Raw genomic sequence first — 22,567 nt, 5'->3', positions numbered from 1 at the left:
CTGGCTTGTAGAGGTCGTGAGAATAAACTTTTCCTGATTCAAACGCTCAGTTCAGCACGATCTAGAATTCAATGCAATTCAACATCAGGGTTCAAGGCAAGTCTTTTAAGTGCAACACAGAAAGAGTTCAGACAATCTGCACACTATCCCTCCCCAAAAACTTTTTGGCGTTTTCTCATTCTTCACCCTCTATGAAAATATCCTGCCCATATATGGAAGGTATGAATGTTTCAAGTACATGTATGTAGAAATGTATGAATCTCACTGTTTCTGACCTCCATTAACCTGCCATCATTTCTGACATACATTTTTCCACTGTGGGAAAAGCTTACTTTAATTTTAATTAATTCAAACACCACAATCCTTTATTGTCCTTTAATTCAGTTTCTCCTTGACACCCTAAAAGTTGACTGATAAGTGGCAATACAGGACTGTACATTTTAGTCATTTAGCAGACACTTATTTATTCTTTGGTAAGGCAAACCCTAAGAACCATTAAGACTACACTATACCAAAATAGGGTTGATTCAAAGGGTTTCTGTATTAACAATGATTTTTACCAATATCCATTTGCTTTATATGACTGATCACTGTAAGTGCTATAATTCTTTTTCACAATGCCCACAACCCTGTCAAGTTCCCCTTAGTGTGCAAGACTTAAGCAAACATTTCCAGTAACTTTTATTTTCTACAAATATAAACATATAGAACAGTGCAAATTCAAACACAATGACATGAGCAAGCTTCAACCAGAAGAACATAGGCAAATCTTCCTTTACATTTCCAAACAGCCCTCAAGCAATCAACTCTTAAACCAAAAATATTTTAACAACAAAGATTACCTCCTAGGATCACCTGAAACACGTTAGCATTTCTGTATTGAAAATAATAAAAGCATTTCAAACTTGTTACACACTGCTTGATTTCAGCTTTCATGTTTTGAAAGAACTTGACGTACATTGTTAAAAAAAAAAAAGAATGATATCAAGTGGAAAAAATTATACAAAGTTTAAAGAATGATACCAAGTGGAAAGAGTCAATGCTTTTGATATATCATGATCACCAGGCCCCATGTATTGTTCTGAAAAGAACCCCCTCCCTCTGAGGACAATATAGAACAGATTGAAGACATTTTGTAAAGGAGGTTAATTCATTTTTTGATAAATAAAATCCCTTCAATGGGGTCTTAAACAATTATAACATCCTTCACTTCTTGAGCAGCTAGTCTTTTGGGTTTGCATCGGTATTTATGTCTTCCATGTGCAACAAAAAAATCATATATTTGTATATTATACTTACATTATTTTTCTTTTTAAACCTAAATATGGTCCTAGTTAAGAATGGGGATTAATATACCCTCTTAAAATGGAATTAAATGGAGTGCATCAATTTAATGGTCCTCATTTCAAAAATACTTCATAATGTGTACACCATTACGCACAAATATCCATAGCATGTTGTCAGCCATGGCACGACATCACAGAAAGTAGGGGAATGATTATCTTCAAACAATAAGACACGCATCATATGTCTACAGTACGCTGATACTTTGAACAGTTAAGCTGAGAAAGGTTTAAGCGTGTGGGGGGGGTGTGTGTGGGTGTTTTAATTGCTGTGATCTGAAAGAAGCATAGCGTTCTCCAACACTGACAGTCATACACACTTGGAACGAGGACCTGACGTGTCCACTATTCAAACACTCAATGAAGTTGATTAACATCATACAATGTTGACTATTGCCACAGCTTATAGATGCAAGTCCTATATGGTTCTGTCTCTCTGTGATAAATATATATTACACCCAACACCCCTTCAGCTAAACTTACACATACTGTAACTCTTGTTGAATATACCTAGTCTATGGCTGCATATTCAGCCTGTGTTCCAATCTATGACTTCAAGGGTGAGTATGCTTTTGACAGGAATGGCTTGGCGATAGCAACTTGTGATATGTTTACCATTTTTTACCACAGAAATGAAGGTGTTCTCCTGGAAAGAGTAGCCCACCTCATCCACCCCCCTTCAGTCTCCCCCTTTCCTATGCAAAAGCCAACAGCCAGAAAAGGCCATGTTAAATGAATCTACATACATACTGTAGCTATTTGATAGTCTAAATATCCCAAAGTCTGTGGGAATGTCTCTTTAGGTCATAGTCAGGATACCTCCTGTCAACTTTGTCCAAATCTAAAAGAGAGGAGGAAGAGAGAAAAGAGGTCAAAGTGTCAGAGGTCACCTCTTTCTCCTCCTCCTCCTCCCTCTCTCCTCAGTAGCGGGTGGAGTACCAGTCATTGTCAGTCATCTGGACCAGTTCGTTGACCACGTCCAGCAGGTTGTAGTTGTGTTTCTTCAGCAGCCGCTGGTTGAGCGGCCGGTCACCAAAGCCCATCTCCACCAGCACCGCCATCATGGTGTCCTGGGTGGCTCCGTCCACTGGGGGCTGCAGGAAGGACAACATACTGTTTAAAATACACCTCCTAGATAATAACTTGACTCAGTCAGTAATGACATGTTAAAGTAGCCTCACAATGGTGGCATTCCAGTTCGACGTCTCAAGCAATGTTAATACAGTGAGGGAAAAAAGTATTTGATCCCCTGCTGATTTTGTACGTTTGCCCACTGACAAAGACATGATCAGTCTATAATTTTAATGGTAGGTTTATTTGAACAGTGAGAGACAGAATAACAACAAAAAAATCCAGAAAAACGCATGTCAAAAATGTTATAAATTGATTTGCATTTTAATGAGGGAAATAAGTATTTGACCCCTCTGCATAACATGACTTAGTACTTGGTGGCAAAACCCTTGTTGGCAATCACAGAGGTCAGACGTTTCTTGTAGTTGGCCACCAGGTTTGCACACATCTCAGGAGGGATTTTGTTCCACTCCTCTTTGCAGATCTTCTCCAAGTCATTAAGGTTTCGAGGCTGACGTTTGGCAACTCGAACCTTCAGCTCCCTCCACAGATTTTCTATGGGATTAAGGTCTGGAGACTGGCTAGGCCACTCCAGGACCTTAATGTGCTTCTTCTTGAGCCACTCCTTTGTTGCCTTGGCCGTGTGTTTTGGGTCATTGTCATGCTGGAATACCCATCCACGACCCATTTTCAATGCCCTGGCTCAGGGAAGGTGGTTCTCACCCAAGATTTGATGGTACATGGCCCCGTCCATTGTCCCTTTGATGCGGTGAAGTTGTCTTGTCCCCTTAGCAGAAAAACACCCCCAAAGCATAATGTTTCCACCTCCATGTTTGACGGTGGGGATGGTGTTCTTGGGGTCATAGGCAGCATTCCTCCTCCTCCAAACACGGCGAGTTGAGTTGATGCCAAAGAGCTCGATTTTGGTCTCATCTGACCACAACACTTTCACCCTGTTCTCCTCTGAATCATTCAGATGTTCATTGGCAAACTTCAGATTACCCTGTATATGTGCTTTCTTGAGCAGGGGGACCTTGCGGACGCTGCAGGATTTCAGTCCTTCATGGCGTAGTGTGTTACCAATTGTTTTCTTGGTGACTATGGTCCCAGCTGCCTTTAGATCATTGACAAGATCCTCCCGTGTAGTTCTGGGCTGATTCCTCACCGTTCTCATGATCATTGCAACTCCACGAGGTGAGATCTTGCATGGAGCCCCAGGCCGAGGGAGATTGACAGTTCTTTTGTGTTTCTTCCATTTGCGAATAATCGCACCAACTGTTGTCACCTTCTCACCAAGCTGCTTGGCGATGGTCTTGTAGCCCATTCCAGCCTTTTGTAGGTCTACAATCTTGTCCCTGACATCCTTGGAGAGCTCTTTGGTCTTGGCCATGGTGAAGAGTTTGGAATCTGATTGATTGTTTGCTTCTGTGGACAGGTGTCTTTTATACAGGTAACAAGATGAGATTAGGAGCACTCCCTTTAAGAGTGTGTTCCTGATCTCAGCTCGTTACCTGTATAAAAGACACCTGGGAGCCAGAAATCTTTCTGATTGAGAGGGGGTCAAATACTTATTTCCCTCATTAAAATGCTAATCAATTTATAACATTTTTGACCTTAGTTTTTCTGGATTTTGTTGTTGTTATTCTGTCTCTCACTGTTCAAATAAACCTACCATTAAAATTATAGACTGATCATTTCTTTGACAGTGGGCAAACGTACAAAATCAGCAGGGGATCAAATCCTTTTTTCCCCTCACTGTAGCAATCTTCTGTGATTGCAAAAACGATGACCTTGAATGCCATCATTAACAGCACTGTAGGAAGTGAATGGAGGACTGACCTGCACTGGGCCAGACTGCCCAGTGAACAGAGCCTTGTAGGCAGATGCTGCGACAGACAGGGCTCCTTTCACCAGGCCTCCAGTGATGCCGGGGTGCCTAGAAAGAACAAGACAGACAGAGAGGGCCAGGGTGTGAGTCTTACTGACACCATTTTGTTTCTGGTCAGCCAACACTAATATCATTAAATTGACATTCCGCTTTAACAATCTCTTTAACAAGAGAGATATAGTAAAATATTAGCATCTGAACTGACTGAGTTGCACATCAGGGTCCCACCTAGGGTCTTCGGAGTTGTCTTCTGAGTCACCAGAAGCAGATGGGCTGTCTGGTTGACTGTCTGGCTGCTTGGAACCTTTCAGACACAATCACAGAGATGACTGGTTGGTTATGTTCTGGGAAAAGGATATACCGGTATGCTCATATGGATAAGTTGTAGCGCTCTAGAGGGGAGTGTATAGAAGGAGCTCTTTGACAAGAATGACTCTCCAAGCAGACCTCTACCCCATAGCCATTCATCTAGTGCTTAGTACTTGTGTTTGTTTAGAACCAAGTAGACATTGTACTTTCGATATTACAGCTGAATGATCAGACAGCAAAAAGGCACTGCAGCAAGCAGAAAACACGATTACGGTTAGGGCATTGTTGTCAGTTAGGCCCAACTGCTTTGTTTCCTTTAGTTGCTAGAACTATGTACGTGACCGTGTGTGTGTGTGAGTGTGTGTGTGTTTGTGTGTGTGTGTGTGTGTGTGTGTGTTTGTGTGTGCCTTACCATCCTCTGACTCCCCCAGCTGGTAGACCTCAGTCCTGTCAAGGGACTCTGCTGCTGGCTCAGTCTGATCATTGCTCTCTGGGCTGAAGACAACGCCAACAATACATTTGGAACATCTCAGCAATTTAGCACTGTCAAAATGTGTAATAGCACCGTAAACCTATTTCCAAGCACAGCTGGCCCATGGTTTCTCACCTGAGTGTAAGAGCTGAGTTGAGCCGAGGGGGTGCCACCACCACAGGGGTTAGGGGCATGGCGTCCAACGTCTGGGAGGTGCACAGCATATCGTTGGCGCTGCTGGAGCCTGAAACGGTCTCTTCTGCTTCATTGTGCTCCCCCTCGGGAGTGGTACGGCCCTGGCGGTCGGGGTCTGTGGGCGTGTCAGGGGCGTCGCCAGGCTGGGAGAGGGCGGAGCTGTACATGGACTCTCCCAGCGGGCGGCTGGTGTCGAAGCAGTCAGGGAGGATGATGATGTAATCCTCGGATGAGGCCGAGGAGGAACGGCTGCGGGGGCCCCTCTTCCCCTCTGTCAACTCTCCTTTATCTTCGCCCTTGTCTTCGTCACCGCTGGCGTCCACGCAGATGCTCTCGATGTCTGACTCCAGTCCCTCATCTGCAAACGGTCAAACTATTTAATTGTTGTTTTTTACCTGATAACAGGGCCCAGATTTGCAGGGCCCAGATTTGAGCCCAAGTGGTATTTATCAACCAATCAACTAATTGAAAACAGGAGGATAAGGTGGGCCAATCACCTGGCATCTTCTGGGCTGGGGCCACAGGGCTGATGGTGGATATGTCCTGGGTTTTCTCCGCCTTCGCCTCCAAACGCTTCTCAACAGCTTTCCCTTTAAGAGAGGAGGAGGCGGCGCCACCTTGGGCTGCTGGGTGGACCACTGTGAAGATCAGGGAAAGGAATTTTGGTTACACTGTTATGGCCCTTAATCTGGTATTAACATAGGCATAATATGGAACTAAATGAATTAATAAAAACTCACACTTGCCGGGGCAGTTCCCACAGAGAGGTGTGTGGTCTGGGGCCTCCTCCAGGGTGAGCGAGCGCATCACCATCTCACACACAAACTGAGTCCCGCTGATATCCTCCTCTCCCTCCTCCTGGGCTGGAACCCGGCCCCCCGCCGCCCCTGGCCCCAGGCAATGAGACAGCTGGATGCTTGTGACTCCCTGGGCCTGATGGGCCTCTGCTTCCTCCTGGATCAACCCCAGGGTGGGCTTCTCCTGCAGGGGACCATCATGGGGCAGTGGGGATATGCACGGGGTCATATCTGTGTGGAAGAGAGAGAGAGAAAATGAGAGAGAAGTTCAGAAAAGAGACGGGAAAAGTGCAGTCAACTGATTAAGAACACCCTGCAGTTTTAGCATGTAAATAGCATTGGAAGGCTTACCTGCCGGGGTGTTGTTGGGCACGCTCTCTAGTTCCTGAACAATGTTGATGTCCAGCAGCTCAAAGGAGAGTAAGTCCTGGGCTGTGAGCAGGTCCACAGAGGGAATGTAGTATTCTCGTTCGTCTTGGTCCACTGACATGAGTGCTTGATCCCTAGAGGCTGCAGCACAAGACTTCCCACCCTTATCTGTGGAGAGGGGGTTCTTCCCCTGTAGAGCACCAGCATATCAAAATAACTGTTACCCAGACAGAATACATACTTAACTGAGATTACTACTATCTTTTTCAGAGAACTACAGCATTGTATAGCAGTTTGGCCACTGAGAACCAAAGTCAAGCGTGTGGGTGGACTTGCCTGGGGGGTGACGCAGGGTGACACCAGAACGCCATCTGCCATCACGGCTGCAGGGGCCAGGGGGTCCACCATAATGCTGCACCAGACGCGAGGGCCAAACTGCTCCCCACCGTGTGCCAGACGCCAGTGGGAGGTGTATGAGCCTTCCAGGGCCGGCGCGCACAGGGCCACACTTACCACGCCCACCTGACCCGGCTGCAGGAAAGGCACAGCCACCTCACGCCAGCGGTCGCCCGACGCCACCGCCAGGTTCCCCCACATGAACTTCAGCTGAGAAGATGAGGGTAGAGCGAGAGAGAGGGGGAGGGGGAGGGAGAGAGAGAGTGACTGTCAGTGTTATGCCTAACTCTCTTTGTCGTGTCCTCTCTTTCAGCTAAGAGTACTGTGGCTGTCAATGGTAACCTCAGATAATGTGCATATCCCAGGTGCATTCTCATCCCATAATAGTACCTTGGTCTCAGAGCTCCAGCTCACACTGCCAGTGTTCCTCATCTTCCAGTACTTGATGAACTTTGTGCCCGGGCGAAGACGAGTCCCATCAGGCAGGTTCTCATCCAGGAACAGGGCCGTCATGGCTGGCACCACCAGAGGGCAGGGCCGCTTGGGACGCCTGGGGGACAAAGCGCCAAAATACACTATTAAACCACAGAACATCTCTCTCCATCCTTTCCTCTCTCCATCCCTTAATTATGGCCAAAGCACAACTCTCTCTGTCATTTCCCTCCTTTTGACAGCAGTCTAACTACAGAGACAAGACCTATGCCTCTCACTGATTTTACCTCATGATACACTGAATACCAAGCCTTGCCAGCAGTATCTACTTTCATCTAATTTTGGTGAACTGTCCCTTTAAGACGTACTCTGGGCTGTTGGCCTGGGTGGCCCTGGGTTGGAGCAGGACGGGGGAGGAGCTCCCATCGCCGGCGGCACTCCACTGCAGGCCCCGCCTCTCCATCTTCAGCTGCTTCCTGATCTCCTTTACCTCCGCCTTCAGCTGACGCTTCTCAGCCTTCAGACGCTGCTTCTCCGCCTTACGCAAGCTCCGGTCCCCTCGCCGGTAGAACCTGGGGATGAGGTAGAGAAGGGGAGAATGCAAGGGTTTCTGATCGGCCATCATAGAGGACAGACACCGTTCTGACACATTTCTGACGACAATGATCATTGTAGGATTGAAAATGACATAACACAAAACAACCCCCAAAATAAACAATAACTAATTAACATTGGCACCCCATAAGCGTTAAATTAGGTTCCAAAAAGTGAATATGTAACTCTGTTACAATATGTTATATGTTCCAACCCTAGTCTTACCTGCTGTGATCTAGGGCTGGCAAGCCGTGCTCAGGGATGGAGAGGGGTGTTCTGGCTCTCACCAGGTTGTGGCTGGGGTCATGGGAGAAACTGCAGGGCTCACACAGCGTGCAGGATGTACACACACTGGGAAAAAGAAACCAGACAGTCAGGGAGGGGCACACCAACCAAAGGGCCTTCTGATGAATTGAAACTGATCTTCTCAGGTTTCGCATACTTAAGAAATGGAAACGACAACTGATCAAAGGAATTAGTTTGTTTTGGAGCAACACAATGTATTTTGGAGGCACTTAATTGAAAGTATGTGGGAGTAGGCTATTTACAAAAACAAAAACATGAAAGAAAATATCTGATTACATTAGTGTTTATTTACCTTTACAGACATTTTAACTAATTCACATTTGTCAATGTCCTCCCTAGTCTCTCTCTGAGCCACCTGAACCACCTCTCTCCTCCTCCCCTTCTCACCTGCACTGGTATCCTCCCCCAGCGGTCTGGCCCCGGCAGCTGCTGCAGGCAGGGGTGGAACTAGGACCCCCAGGCAGGGTAGAGGAGGTCACCTCAGGGATCTGGACCTCAGCCCCAATGGGCTTGTGGATGCAGCACTGGCCCGAGAACTCCCGACAGATCTTCTCCACTGCTTCCCTCACTACTTGATCCTTGAACTGGATGACAAGAGTTTGGGTTACTGGTTAGCTAGTTAGTTTAATTTGATCTATAAAATATACACATACAACTGTTTCATTTCAATAGTAAATAGTACATTAATTGAAGATAAAACCACAGTAAGGTCCAAAGATCAATGTCCAAATCATCTCCTCACCTTCTCCATGTAAGATGTAAACCATGCTGGAGGTGTCTTATCTTCCTCTTTGGTCCCCTTTAGTTCTTTCATGATCACCTTGGAAACCAAAGTAGTGAGAAATCAGACGAATAAGCCATATTTATTGTATGTTTCACAATGACTTAGTTTAGTTTTTACTTTTATTCCTAATGACACAAAATCTCATTCAATTTTAAAGAAGTAGCTATATAAGTAATAGTGCTGAGCCATTATTTATTTTTTTTGTATTTTTTTACCCCCTTTTTCTCCCCAATTTTGTGATATCCAATTGCGATCCAATTACGATCGTCTCATCGCTGCAACTCCCCAACGGGCTCGGGTGAGACGAAGGTCGAGTCATGCGTCCTCCGAAACATGACCAACCAAATTGCACTTCTTAACACCCGCCCGCTTAACCCGGAAGCCAGCTGCACCAATGTGTCGGAGGAAACACTGTTCAACTGACGACTGAAGTCAGCCTGCAGGTGCCCGGCACCCCACAAAGAGTCGCTAGAGCGCGATGAGCCAAGTAAAGCCCCCCCCGGCCAAACCCTCCCCTAACCCGGACGATTGTGCGCCGCCCTATGGGACTCCCGGTCACGGCCGGTTGTGACACAGCCTGGGATCGAACCCAGGTCTGTTGTGACGCCTCAACCATTGCGATGCAGTGCCTTAGACCGCTGCGCCACTCGGAAGGCCTCGCGATCAGTGCTTTTTGAGGTAGGTTTGGTTCCAGTTCGATTATTTAACAAATATTGAGGTTTTTGATTTCGATTATTTAAAAAACAAACATTAAATGAACTATGCATTATGTGGGTTGAATGCTGTAACAACACAGAATAAAACAATTAATAAAAGTCCCATAATGGTAGACTGCCCATTACTGCTTATCACTTATTAACCATCATTTATTCACCGTACTTTACTTTACTAAAATATTTCAGTTGTTGTGTATATTACATTTGTTTTATTTGATTACTTTATTATTTCATTTCAAGTCATCTCATCTCTATAGAGCTGCTGCCTATGCTGTCTGACAAAATTACAATTTTTTAGTTCTTCAAAGTAAATAAGGCATACTTTTATGACTGCTAAATACCAACTACCAATCCCTTAGATCATGTATTTTCAGGTAGAGATACCTCACGAAGCAACAGCTGCTCTCTATATCACCTCACGATCGCGCACAAGTAGATGCGCAATGGATTATGATCATTGTAGTTAATTACCACGTTTTATGAGCTAAACTATGTAGAATATTGACCTGTTGGAAACTACAACTCCCTACTACATCGCACAGTTCAGGCTGGATCTAATCTATCTCTAGAGAAACTGTGAGATGTGCGCATTGAGCTCACAGAAAAAAAACGAACGAAATGGAATTCAAATAATTGAACCAACGTCGGTCAATTTGTTGTTTAAAAACCGAAACATAACCAAAATGTTGGTCAATTGCTCAGCACTATTAAGTAGCAAGTATACAGTAGTTTGTATATCTATAGCTCTGTCCTTACCATGCCCTGTTCAGGGACAGCAGCCTGGACCTTCCTGCTCACCACCTGAGCCAGGGTTGGGCAGTGCTGTGGGGGACGGAACCCTCTCTTGGGCTCCCCTCCACTGGCCTTGGCCGGCACACGCGTGGGCTGACCCCTGGTCTCATACACATTCATTTGCAGCCGATTCCCTTGCCTGGATGCACTCTGATGAAATCAACAGAGGAATGATGGTTAATTTAATTTTGCAAATGTATTGCTTTGCTACTTGAAGGCGTATTTTGGTAACAGTTACACTTCACTTTAACCTTTTGTTATCATAAGGCCTAAATATGGACAGGAGTCAGATTTAAGTTACCACCTACCTTTAATGCCTCCTCATACTCCACTAGAAGAGAGGAAAAATATAATAAATTGCACATGTTACATTGAACAATGAACTAATATTATGTTTGGTACAACTTTTTTTCTTTACTACTCACTTTGGCTGTTTATGGATACCTGAAACACAAAACGGAAATGTATTGCAACAACATTGTAATAGCATTGTATTAACATTGCCGTAACTCTTTGCTCTCACTCACCTCCTCATTCTCCTCATCAAAATAAGTCACTTGTAGATTACACAGGCCAAAGGACCTTTTCACCTGTAGACAAAAGACACAATCTATAAACCACCAGCGTATTACATGATTTAGCAAGCTGTTTCTCAGACACATAAAGGACAGGTGCCTCCAAATGACATAGGGCCTGTGTAGCTCAGTTGGTAGAGCATGGCGTTTGCAACGCCAGGGATGTGGGTTCGATTCCCACGGGGGCCAGTATGAAAAATAAAAATGTATGCACTCACTCAATCAATCAATTTTATTTTATATAGCCCTTCTTACATCAGCTAATATCTCGAAGTGCTGTACAGAAACCCAGCCTAAAACCCCAAACAGCTAGTAATGCAGGTGTAGAAGCACTAACTGTAAGTCGCTCTGGATAAGAGCGTCTGCTAAATGACCAAAATGTAAATAAAAGTGATCCTTTCAAGGAAAGCCAATAAAATCAATAATGTTATCAAGGTTATATTTAGGCTATGCCGTAGTATCCCATATTTGCTAATTGAATGAACAATCAGGGCTATGATGTAGCATGATGCCTGAAAGGAAAATGTATCAATTTTCCTTGAATGCAATGCCATGGCAACATGGAGACACAATGGCAATTTCAATGAGGATGAACTCCATGACTTGGTGACTGGACAGTGGAGTGACGATGGAGTCTGAGCATAGTGCTGCCAGGAGATTCAGAGGGAAACAGTCTCATAAGCTCTCCATATAGGAAAAACAACAACTCACAACAACAACTGGCATCATCCACTCAGTCTAGCACTCCCTGAAATTAAGATTTCCCATTTTACTGGGTGAAGAGAGAGAGAATGCAGCCCATTGCACTCTTGCAAGATATTTTAATGGCTTGCTTTGTAAATTGACACATCTTGGCATAAGGGGACATTGTCAGATGAGGCAGCTTGGCTCAAATGTTTATTTGGGCATCATAGGGCAGGGCTGTTAAACCCTGGAGTGAGAGACGGAAGCCTCAAGTGTCATTAGCCAGACTCATACCCTTGAATCAATAAGCTCCACATACTGACTTCAAAAAGAGTACAGTACTAACATGAACCAAGCTATCATATAGGCTAGTAATCTGTTCTGATATTACATTTATGAAAAGGAAATGAGAACCGCAAAGAACCAGCAACATTAACTGTAGCCCTCCATCGCAATAGCCTGACTGTTGTCAATAAAGTGTCACTGGGGTAAATATGACTTAATCCCAAAATTATGCAACTGAATAATTTCAACAATAGATGATAATGGGGCTAAATGAGACGAAAGGTTATATTTGTAGTGTATTTTGACAACCACGGCTTCAAGTGCTCATATCAAGAATGTCACTGGTCTTCTTTACTGTTGTTGTTACCATTGACATGGTTACGACGCATGTATACTCATCTACGTGGATGTCCTCTGCAGGGCAGGCAATACATTATTTTCTAATTTATTTCAGCAAAATGTAGGCCTAATGTAATATATCCACTTTTATTAATAGCAGCGCCTCTTATTTTAACATTGCTCGATCGGATGTTGTTGCGACTGGGACGTTGTTATAATACTGCTCTTCTGTTCGTTTACGTTTAGCTAGCTACTGTAACTAGCTAACGTTAGGCCCTAATTTTACAATACTGGATTGTCATAGCTAGAGCAATGTTAATAATAAACAATGTTTTCAACTACAGGGTATCAATAATGTATAGGAGGTATACAACATTTAGCAAATAAGCGGTCGGCGATCGATCGTTGATAGCTTTCAGTAACAGGCTACGGTAAAGGTATGCCAAGGTGAATGCTGCTATGAAAACACCACCGTCGTTATCCTTGCTTACCATGGCCTCCATTGACTCCCAACTCTTAGTCTCGGAGCCTGACAGGAGAAAATGTTTCGCATTCCCCCTGAAATTCACCTTCAAATTGATGTAGAAGTCCATTGCTCCTTGTTTCTATGAATTAAAACATAACATGGAAAACAAAAATGTATCGCTGTTACCGAAATAAATGCAGATTGTCTGCCTTTATGGTATGTGATTTATCCGGATGGGCGTCTTTTATTGTTTACATCGTCAGCTATGTAAACACACCCACATGATCACCTGACAGGAACGTATATTTGAATCACTTTTTTTTATTTTTTTTACGATCAATGCTGCGCAAAAAAAACACTGACACACAGTTAATGTAATACACGGACATCATTTTTTTATCAGTATATAATATTGTATTTTAAAATAATCCACTAGAATTCAGGAGCTGAGTGAGCAGGTGATGGCTCGGGTGGATATGAGAGGGGATGTAGATAGCATGAATAACTGGGTGAGAATAGCGTTAGTGGGGGCTGCTACTGAGGCTATACCTCAGAGTTCAGGGAGGAGGAAAGCAGTCCCATGGTGGACGGAGGAAAGTGGGGCAATGGTGAGGATTAGGAACAGGGCATTTAGAGTACTGAAAAGGACGCATAATTTACAACATCTGATTCAGTATAAGCAGGCCCAGGCCATGGTGAGGAGAACTATCCGTCAGGCAAAGAAGTCATGTTGGCATCGGTTCTGTGACATCATTGAAAGGGCGACACCTGTGGGAGAAGTGTGGGGGATGATTAAGAGGACGAGTGGGATCAGAAGGGAGTGGGATTATCCAGTGTTGACGAGTGGGGAGGACGTGGCAGTAACGGATGAGGAGAAAGCAGAGATGATGGCCAAAGCATTTGTCCAAGTGCATAGCTCCGCAAATCTGTCAGAGGAGGGGCAGAGGGGGAGAGAGAACACGAGAGAGGAGCATCCTGTAGTGCTGGAAAGGAGGGAGGATGTAAATGATGCGTTGAGTGCACTATTTACCAGGGCAGAGGTGAAAAGAGCAATAGGTAAGGGTGGGTTAACTTCACCTGGGAAAGATGAGGTGTACTATGTTATGTTGCACTGGATAAGGTATTGGTGTTGTACAACAGAGTGTGGGAGGAGGGGAAACTACCAGGCAGTTGGAAGGAGGCAGTAGTAGTACCAATCCGGAAGCCCGGGAAGGATCCAACAAAGCCAACAAGCTATCGGCCAATAGCTTTAACATCACATGTATGTAAGATTATGGAACGTATGATTACAGAGAGGATAACTTACTTCCTGGAGAGCAGAGGGCTAGTAACGCCATATCAGAGTGGGTTCAGGAAGGGAAGGGGAATTATGGATCCAGTGCTCTGCTTAGAAGCAGAGGTCAGGAAGGCTCAGGTGAACAAGGAAACTGTTGTAGCTGTCTTTTTTGATGTGGAGAAGGCGTATGAGATGATGTGGAAGGAGGGGTTGTTAATCAAGCTTGATATGGGTAGGAGGAAGAATGTACAGCCGGATATAGGGAGGTCGTTATTTGCAGATGATGGTGCCTTATGGAAGAGGGGAAGAAATGTGCCATACACAGTCAGGAAGGTACAGGAAGCAATTGATGAGGTAGAGTGGTGGGCATTAATGCAGGGATTCAGGTTCTCTGTAGAGAAAACTCAAACAGTGATCTTTACCAGGAGGAAGGTGGGAGATGAGGTATGCTTGAGGTTATATGGGAGAAACTTGGAGAGGGTGGGGGCCTTCAGGTTCCTTGGGGTATACTTTGATACTAGACTGATCTGGGCAGATCACATTGAGAGAGTGGTGGGAAAGTGTAAGAAGGTGCTAAATGTGATGCGCTGTCTGACAGGGAAGGAGTGGGGGGCTGGGCGTTCCTCATTGAGGACCATGTATGTTGCATTGATCCGATCTGTAATAGATTGGCAGTATAGCATATGGTTCTGCAGCCCGGACCTCATTGGAAAGGCTAGATGTCATATGGGGCAAGGACTCAGAATATGTAGTGGGGCGTTTCGGACGTCCCCAGTGGCTGCATTACAGGTGGAGATGGGGGATATGCCGTTGCAGATTAGGAGACAGCAGCTGGCAATGAATTATTGGGTCAACCTACAAGGACATGGAGTGTCTCATCCTGCGAAAGGGATTTTACAGGCATGCTGGGAACATGAGCGAAGACCGAACACGAGCTTTGGGTGGGTGGGTAATACCCAGTCGAAGGAGATGGGACTGTATGGAAGGGAGTTTAGTCCAACGGTAGTTATTCCTGTAAATCCACCATGGCTACTCCCGCCTCCAGTAGTTGATCTAGAAGTGTTGGAAAGACTACAGAAAGATAGGGAGGGGGTTGATCCAGCTGATTTCTTTAAGAGACGTCTGGAAACTGTGTATCAGGATTTTGTGGCCATTTACACAGATGGTTCAAAAGATCCAAGGACGTACTGGGTCAGCATTTGTAGTGCAGGAGTGTGGGGTGGAAGTCAGGAAACGTATTACAGATCATCTGGCTGTATATACGGCGAAGCTGATAGCCATACTGTTGGCCTTGCAGTGGGTGGAGGAAGTTAAGCCAGACAGAATAGTTATTTGCTCTGACTCAAGTGCAGTGTTAATGAGTCTCCAGTCCTTTAGCTCACGTAGCAGACAATACCTGCTTTATGAGGTGCTACAAACCCATGGCAGGATTAAACAGATGGGTATTAAAAATAAGATTTACTTGGGTTCCAGCCCATGTGGGGGTGGAGGGGAACGAGGCAGTAGATGAATAGGCTAAACAAGCACTTAGTAGTGGGGATGTTGATGTTGAAGTGACAATGAGCAAGGCAGAGGCAAAAAGACTGATATATACAGTGATGGTGCAGAGATGGCAGGAGCAGTGGAATATAAATAATAAGGGAAGGCATTTATTTCAGGTACAGAGGAAAGTCGGGGAGGGGAGGACAGCAGGAAGGGACAGAAGAGAGGAGGCTATTTTTACAAGATTAAGGGTGGGACACAGCCAGTTGAATAAGACATTAAACGTGATAGGAAAGCATCCATCAGGAAAGTGTGATTATTGTCAGGAAATAGAGACTGTGGAGCATGTATTGCTACAGTGTGGGCAGTATCAGAGGGAAAGAGAGAGGATGATATTTAGTATGAGGGAGAAGGGGATACAGGAAATTAGTTTAAATAGTATATTGAGCAGAACGTCATTAGATATAGCTTCAAATATTTTGTTATCTTTTTTAAGAGAAACGGGGTTGGCAGGTAGGATTTAGTTTCTCCCTGTCTCTGGCCCACATTCCAGTACGGTAGGTGGCGGTAATGCACCATAATGTTGGATGCCAACCGCCGATAAACCCCACTGAAGAAGAAGAAGTAATCCACGAGAAACATAGCATACGGGTTTTTTTTATTTCGGTCCACGTGTTTTTTTTGTGTTGCGAGTCGCATGTTGTCAACGTCATAACTTGATTTCGAAGCGGTGTGCGGCAAAAGCAACATAATACCGTTGTTTGGTTTCTGTTTATATCAATTAATTTGAGTTATTTCAAATTATGTCATCAAAAGGCATTAAGGTAGACAATGACCTCAAAACAAAGGTAATGTTTTCACAATTTCTTGGAAGTAGAAGTTGAATAATTGAGATTGCTTGCCAGGCCTAGCTAGCTAGGGAGGCTAGCTACATTTTGCTCATTACTTAGCTAACTACGTTATTAGCCATTAGCACAACATCACTTATGAGTGTTCTATTAGAAAAATCTGAGCTCAGTCAAGTGGTGTTTATCTATCCTGATGGGACTGGACAGCACCGATTTGTTTGTTTGTCTATAGTATCCCGCATCACACAAATACTTATGCACGAGGCTGTCTTTTTCTGCAGTTAGCTAGTAACGTTACTAGTAAATCATTTACATATTTCCCATTTAATCTGTGGTAACACTAACAGTTCTTGGGGAGAGCAATAATATTACCAAATGTACAAATTTAACTAGATAGGTAGCCTGCTAGCTACAGGAAAAGACACTACGGTATGGGGAAAAAAACTGGTGGTGTGGACAGCGGCTTCCATCAAATGGCACGAGGTGTGCTTGGACTGTCATATTCAACATGGTTTTACTTTCGGGTGTATAAATTGTGTTCGGAAAAAAATAGTTGTTATTATTGTTATTTCCTCATAGGTTGATACTTTCAGAGAGCGAATCACGGGTGAGGTGAGTGTCAACATTTTCTTATTTTAGACTTTTGATGGTCAAAGTCTTTTTATTTCACAAATTTTACAAACAACAACCACAAATAACAGTTTGGAATCATCGTGTAGTGGAGGCATCATGTAGATACTGATGCTGGTGCACACGTGATCATTGGTTTAAAAAAAACGTTTGTTCTTTACTAGGCTGAAAACCTGGTCGCAGACTTTTTCCCTAAAAAGTTGCTGGAACTTGACAGCTTTCTGAAGGTAATTCATATTCTAATAACAGGGATTCTATTGTTGTCCATTTCATTGTTAAAATAGAATATAGGATAATGCAGAGCCCCTGAAGTACTCTGTCACAGCTGACATGATGTGTTGTCAGCTGTGATGCATTGTCCTGGCACCACCCTTGTTGTCCTGACAGTGTGGTGCTAGGACAACAACCTCTCCCTCGTCAGCAAGACGAAGGATCTGATCATGGACTACAGGAAAGGAGGGCTGAGCACACCTCCATCCACATAGACGGGGCTGTAGTGGAGCGGGTGGAGAGCCTGAAGTTCCTCGGTGTCCATATCACTAATTAACATGGTCCACACGAGCTGGGACGATAAACAGAAAATTATCTCAGGAATTTTGCTGATATCGTTCATTACGATAAGTAGCCTATACTACGGAAATAATATATATATATATATATATTTTTTTTTTGTCATTTTAGTCATTTAATGGGACAGTTGATGGCTACAACCATCAAACCATTAGTAGATAATACAAAAAACTGTAGTGCACATTGTTATAACTTATCGTTATTGCATCAATTCAGGCAGTTTATCACAACATGGATTTTTGTCCATATTGCTATTTTTCTCTCTGCGTTGTTGGGAAGGGCCCGTAAGTAAGCGTTTCACTGTTAGTCTACACCTGTTGTTTACAAAGTGTGTGACAAATACACTTTGATTTGATTTCTGCATCCTTTCCAGGAGCCCATTTTGAATGTCGCAGACCTGAAAGAGATCCACTCAGAGATAAATGTCAAAGTACCAGACCCAATCATCCTCAACAATAGTCATGATGGACTGGATGTGGTAAGTGAATGGATTCTCATTTGCATCAAATCAGTATCATGAAAGTCTACACATTCAATACCAGAGTGACAAACATGATTTTGTCAATTACATTACCATGGTTACAGGTAACACCTGATTTAACAAATCAAGATCTTGATTGAAGACTGAAAAGTAGAATCAGGTGTGTTACTGCTTGGCTGGAACAAAAGCCTGCACCCACAGTTAGCTAGCGTTTGTTCATATGGTGCTGCCTAACAACTTCGTTAGTCTGATCACAAGGGTATGTTCCACATCTGAAAATAAACTACCCTGAACAAAATGGAGGATAGCCAACAACAGCAGTCTCTCACTCCCTTTAAGCAGGGCACTGTGCTCAAAGCACTTGACCATTACTGTTCGAAAGGAGAAACATTTGGAAACCCTTTGAACAAGGGAGACGTGTAACAGAAGTAATGCCTATGTTAACCCGAGGTTAATGTTTATAGCAAAATGCCAGAAAACGGAAAATGGAAGATGGACTAGATGATGAAAACTGTCAAGGTAAACCCTACTGCCTGTTGTCATGCCATTTAATACTTGCATAATAAGTCTTATGGCATTGCTGTGCTGTAAAATACGCTTGTTGATTTCTCTCAATGTCTGTCAATGCCGACATATGCCAGAACCATTAATCTTCAATATATTTCTTGATCGAAGGGAATAGTTGACTGATTTGCAGTATTCTGTATTAGCTAGAAGCTGCTTGGATGTTTGACCTCTCAATCCCACCTCACTAGATGGCCCCAAGGTGTTTGTCATGCCAGGGGGGATGATAAAGAGCAACGGCCAGCTGGTGGACCTGATCGAAAGAGTCAAGCCAGAAATAAGAACCCTCATAGAGAAATGCAACACAGTATGTACACACACAAACACAGCCATTTTTCTTTGAGGGATTTATTTGATTGCCTTTTGAGGGCTCTCTCACTCTGAATTTCTTAGTGGAGATCTACTGTTAAGAAATGACTGTCTCATCTGTATGTCTCTCACTCTCAGGTCAAAATGTGGGTCCAGCTCTTAATCCCCAGAATAGAGGATGGTAACAACTTTGGCGTATCCATCCAGGTATTATACTTTCCAATCAATATAAGTGCAGAGATATGCACATTCACATGTATAGCTTCTTGTCTACTTTTCCAAACATGAACAAATCTCCAACACTAGGGGGCAGTACTTGCACGCTTTTAACGTTCCGTCAGATAACGCTGGTCTTGTGGTTGTTTCTGTCCACAGGAGGAAACTGTTGCTGAGCTCAGGACTGTGGAAGGAGAGGCAGCCTCTTACCTGGACCAAATTTCAAGGTATGCTACAGTATACTCTACCTTGTGTGTATTTACATTGTAGCAGACGATCTTATCCAGAGCGACTTACAGGAGCAATTAGGGTTAAGTGCCTTGCTCAAGGGCACATCGACATATTTTTCACCTAGTTGGCTCGAGGATTAGAACCTGCGACCTTTCGGTTACTGGCATAACGCTCTTAACCACTAAGCTACCTGCCGCCCTATATGAAACAAGTATTGCAACAGGGTAACCATAGAGCTTCAAATCTATGAAACTGTTCCTTGGACTGTCTCAAACGTTTGTTGTTATTGACAGGTATTACATCACCAGAGCGAAGCTAGTCTCAAAAATTACAAAGTACCCTCATGTGGTAAGTGTTTACTGTTTACATTCGATGTGCTTCCCTGAGGCTGTCTCGATGTTGACCATCTGTCTGTCTGCAGGAGGACTACCAGCGCACTGTGACTGAAATAGACGAGAAGGAATACATCAGCCTCAAGATCATTGTGTCAGAGCTGAGGAATCAATATGTGAGCATACATGCACACCGTTCTGGCTCTGTTCAACCAAGTTGTATCAACGTTATGTTGTTAGCCTGTCATGTTCTGGTGCAGATATTTGTTTACTGTAATAACCAAACCCCATCCGCTTGCAGGTGACATTACACGACATGATCCTGAAAAACATAGAGAAGATCAAGAGGCCACGAAGCAGCAACAACGAAGCCCTCTACTGAACATTCCCCTTCTCCATATCCTCCTCTCACAAACTCCTATTAACAACCACATTGGCAGCATTTAGGTATGCAGCCCAATTCTGATATTTTTTTCCACTAATTGGTATTTTGACCAATCAGATCAAAATATGAAAAAGATCTGATGTGATTGGTCAAAAGACCAATTAATTAGTGGAAAAAAGCTCAGAATTGGGTTGCCTGTGTGAGCGCAGCCATTGACTGTAACAGGGGCTTTGTTCTGGACTATTATCATCCATTCCCTCAAGGTGGACTTCGAAAGAACCTCCTTAAACATGTTCTGAAACATTCATGTTTCCAGGACTTGTGAGAAGATTGTACCTTGATGATGGATTGTTCTCATTGTCGACCAATCAAGCGGGCTTGAACTGAACTCAAACAGGGCCGGCATCCACAAGGTTGGTGGGAGGTCAGATGAAACTGTTTGTGTCCTTGTTGTCTGTGTGCTTGTAGTGTGTATGTTTTGTCTAGAAACCGTCATGGGAGATTCACAGGTATACTTTGTCTTTAGTTTGTTTTTAAGGAATTATTTTTAGGATTCTGAAGTGCTTGGTGGCAACTATAATTTGCTGTGTGTGAGATTGTGTCAAGGCGTGTGTGTGGGAATACTCAGTCTGCATTTTAGCCGTAGTGTAGCTTGCAGTCCTGTCAGTTAGACTTTTTTTTTTTTACTTAAGGGACTACTCACAAGTACATTGAAGGACTATGATCTCTTTCCAGCACAATATGTATTGGCCATCCATGCCCACTCTGATCTTGGAGTTTCAATTGTGTTAAAAGCCAGATTTTCTGTAATGTTCTCACATCCCAGATGCTACGTGATGAGAAGTGTCTTTACTGTATCTCTCCCTCTCCCTTAATTTTAATTTTGTTTTAAGAATAAATATTTGTACTTAATGGAAATATTCTTGAATGACATGGTTCTAACCTATTGTATATGCTGAAACTGTTGGTGTGTCTCAAAGAGCTTGTGTAATTGAATTCAAGCCTTGCTGTGAAAATAATTAACCTCAAGATGAGGGTGAAAAATACTTGTCAATAGCTAGGTTTCTATCTAATTTGCGACAGATCATGCAAATATTATCAAATCTGCATTTAAAAAATGTGCATTTCCCCACCAGAGGTGTTTCCATCAGACACTTTATTTGCGTGATTAAGTTACATTTACTGAAAAGTTAATGTGTTTCCATTGCATTTTCCGCTCTACGGATAATTTTGTCACAAACTGTTGCGATAAATGGCAAATTTGCCCAATCTGGTTCGCGTATGCTCTCTAGGGGAGGGGAAGCAGTGGCATTGGCTTCGTGGTCCAGAGTTGAGTTTGAGGACACTACACTATGCACTCGAGTATTGGTGGTATAGAGATAGGGAAGTGCACCCAAGAGGTAATGTATAACAGGCTAAATAATGGGAAATCATCTAAAATTGGCTGCTGGTTGGTCACGGGCAGGGTTGTGTAGGTTACTTTCTAAATGTAATCCGTTAGTTAAGTAACGTAATGTTGGGATTACCCAAACTCAGTAACGTAGTATGATTAATTTCAGTTTCTTTTGGATTACTTTCCCCTTAAGAGGCATTAGAAGAAGACAAAAATGACCTATCAAACGCATTTGGTGTCATATTAGTTGTCTCTGACTTGTGGTTAGACTCACTCAGGTGGAACAAACTTAAACTTGTGCCTTTTTTCAATGCTGAATTGAATGTCATTGAGAGAGTTGTGATGAAGTTGCTTTATAATGTCCGGTACTTCAATAGTGTGCTGGATCTTAAACAACAATATGAAGAAAATTGTCTACAAACCTGTCCAAAACTATGCGTCACTTAAACCCACCGGTTTAGGTTCCCAACAATATTACGTTCAAGGTAAACGCGTCAGTGTCAAAAATAATCATCTCATGCCAAAATCATGGGCATTAATATGGAGTTGGTGCCCCCTTTGCTGCTATAACAGCCTCCACTCTTCTGGGAAGGCTTTCCACTAGATGTTGGAACATTGCTGAGGGACTTGCTTCCATTCAGAGCATTAGTGAGGTCGGGCACTGATGTTGGGCGATTAGGCCTGGCTTGCAGTCGGCGTTCCAATTAATCCCAAAGGTGTTCGATGGGGTTGAGGTCATGGCTCTGTGCAGGCCAGTCAAGTTCTTCCACACTGATCTCAACAAACCATTTCTGTATGGACCTCGCTTTGTGCACAGGGGCATTGTCATGCTGAAACAGGAAAGGGCCTTCCCCCAACTTTTGCTACAAAGTTGGAAGCACAGAATCGTCTAGAATGTCATTGTATGCTGTGGTGTTTAGATTTCCCTTGATTGGAATTAAGGGGCCTAGCCCGAACCATGAAAAACAGCCCCAGACCATAATTCCTCCTCCACCCAACTTTACAGTTGGCTCTATGCATTCGGGCAGGTAGCGTTC

At 43.7% G+C, this 22,567-nt stretch overlaps 2 protein-coding genes across 2 annotated transcripts; one reads left to right on the top strand and one right to left on the bottom strand.

The window, feature by feature from the left end:
- Window positions 1-131: 131 nt before the first annotated feature.
- LOC311104180 (next to BRCA1 gene 1 protein-like) lies at window positions 132-13,080 on the bottom strand. Its single transcript, XM_084145873.1, has 19 exons — window positions 12,839-13,080; window positions 10,992-11,054; window positions 10,890-10,908; window positions 10,773-10,795; window positions 10,429-10,614; window positions 8,915-8,992; window positions 8,560-8,756; window positions 8,092-8,217; window positions 7,641-7,844; window positions 7,231-7,390; window positions 6,781-7,050; window positions 6,427-6,634; window positions 6,019-6,306; window positions 5,776-5,916; window positions 5,219-5,636; window positions 5,024-5,106; window positions 4,531-4,606; window positions 4,254-4,350; window positions 132-2,437 (listed from the first exon to the last, which is right to left on the bottom strand). Exons 1-19 carry the CDS (start codon window positions 12,938-12,940, stop codon window positions 2,264-2,266), a joined length of 2,913 nt encoding a protein of 970 aa, XP_084001999.1. The 5' UTR covers window positions 12,941-13,080; the 3' UTR covers window positions 132-2,263.
- Window positions 13,081-16,254: 3,174 nt separating this feature from the next.
- Window positions 16,255-21,271, top strand: LOC311104192 (proteasome activator complex subunit 3-like). The gene is made up of 11 exons (XM_084145896.1): window positions 16,255-16,419; window positions 16,999-17,031; window positions 17,214-17,276; window positions 17,993-18,097; window positions 18,565-18,619; window positions 18,856-18,971; window positions 19,112-19,180; window positions 19,349-19,416; window positions 19,714-19,768; window positions 19,842-19,928; window positions 20,054-21,271. Exons 1-11 carry the CDS (start codon window positions 16,375-16,377, stop codon window positions 20,132-20,134), a joined length of 777 nt encoding a protein of 258 aa, XP_084002022.1. The 5' UTR covers window positions 16,255-16,374; the 3' UTR covers window positions 20,135-21,271.
- Window positions 21,272-22,567: the final 1,296 nt, after the last annotated feature.

Source organism: Coregonus lavaretus, assembly GCF_964263955.1.
Source record: "Coregonus lavaretus genome assembly, chromosome: 28".
Lineage (NCBI taxonomy): Eukaryota > Metazoa > Chordata > Actinopteri > Salmoniformes > Salmonidae > Coregonus > Coregonus lavaretus.
This window is presented reverse-complemented; position numbering and strand designations above follow the sequence as displayed.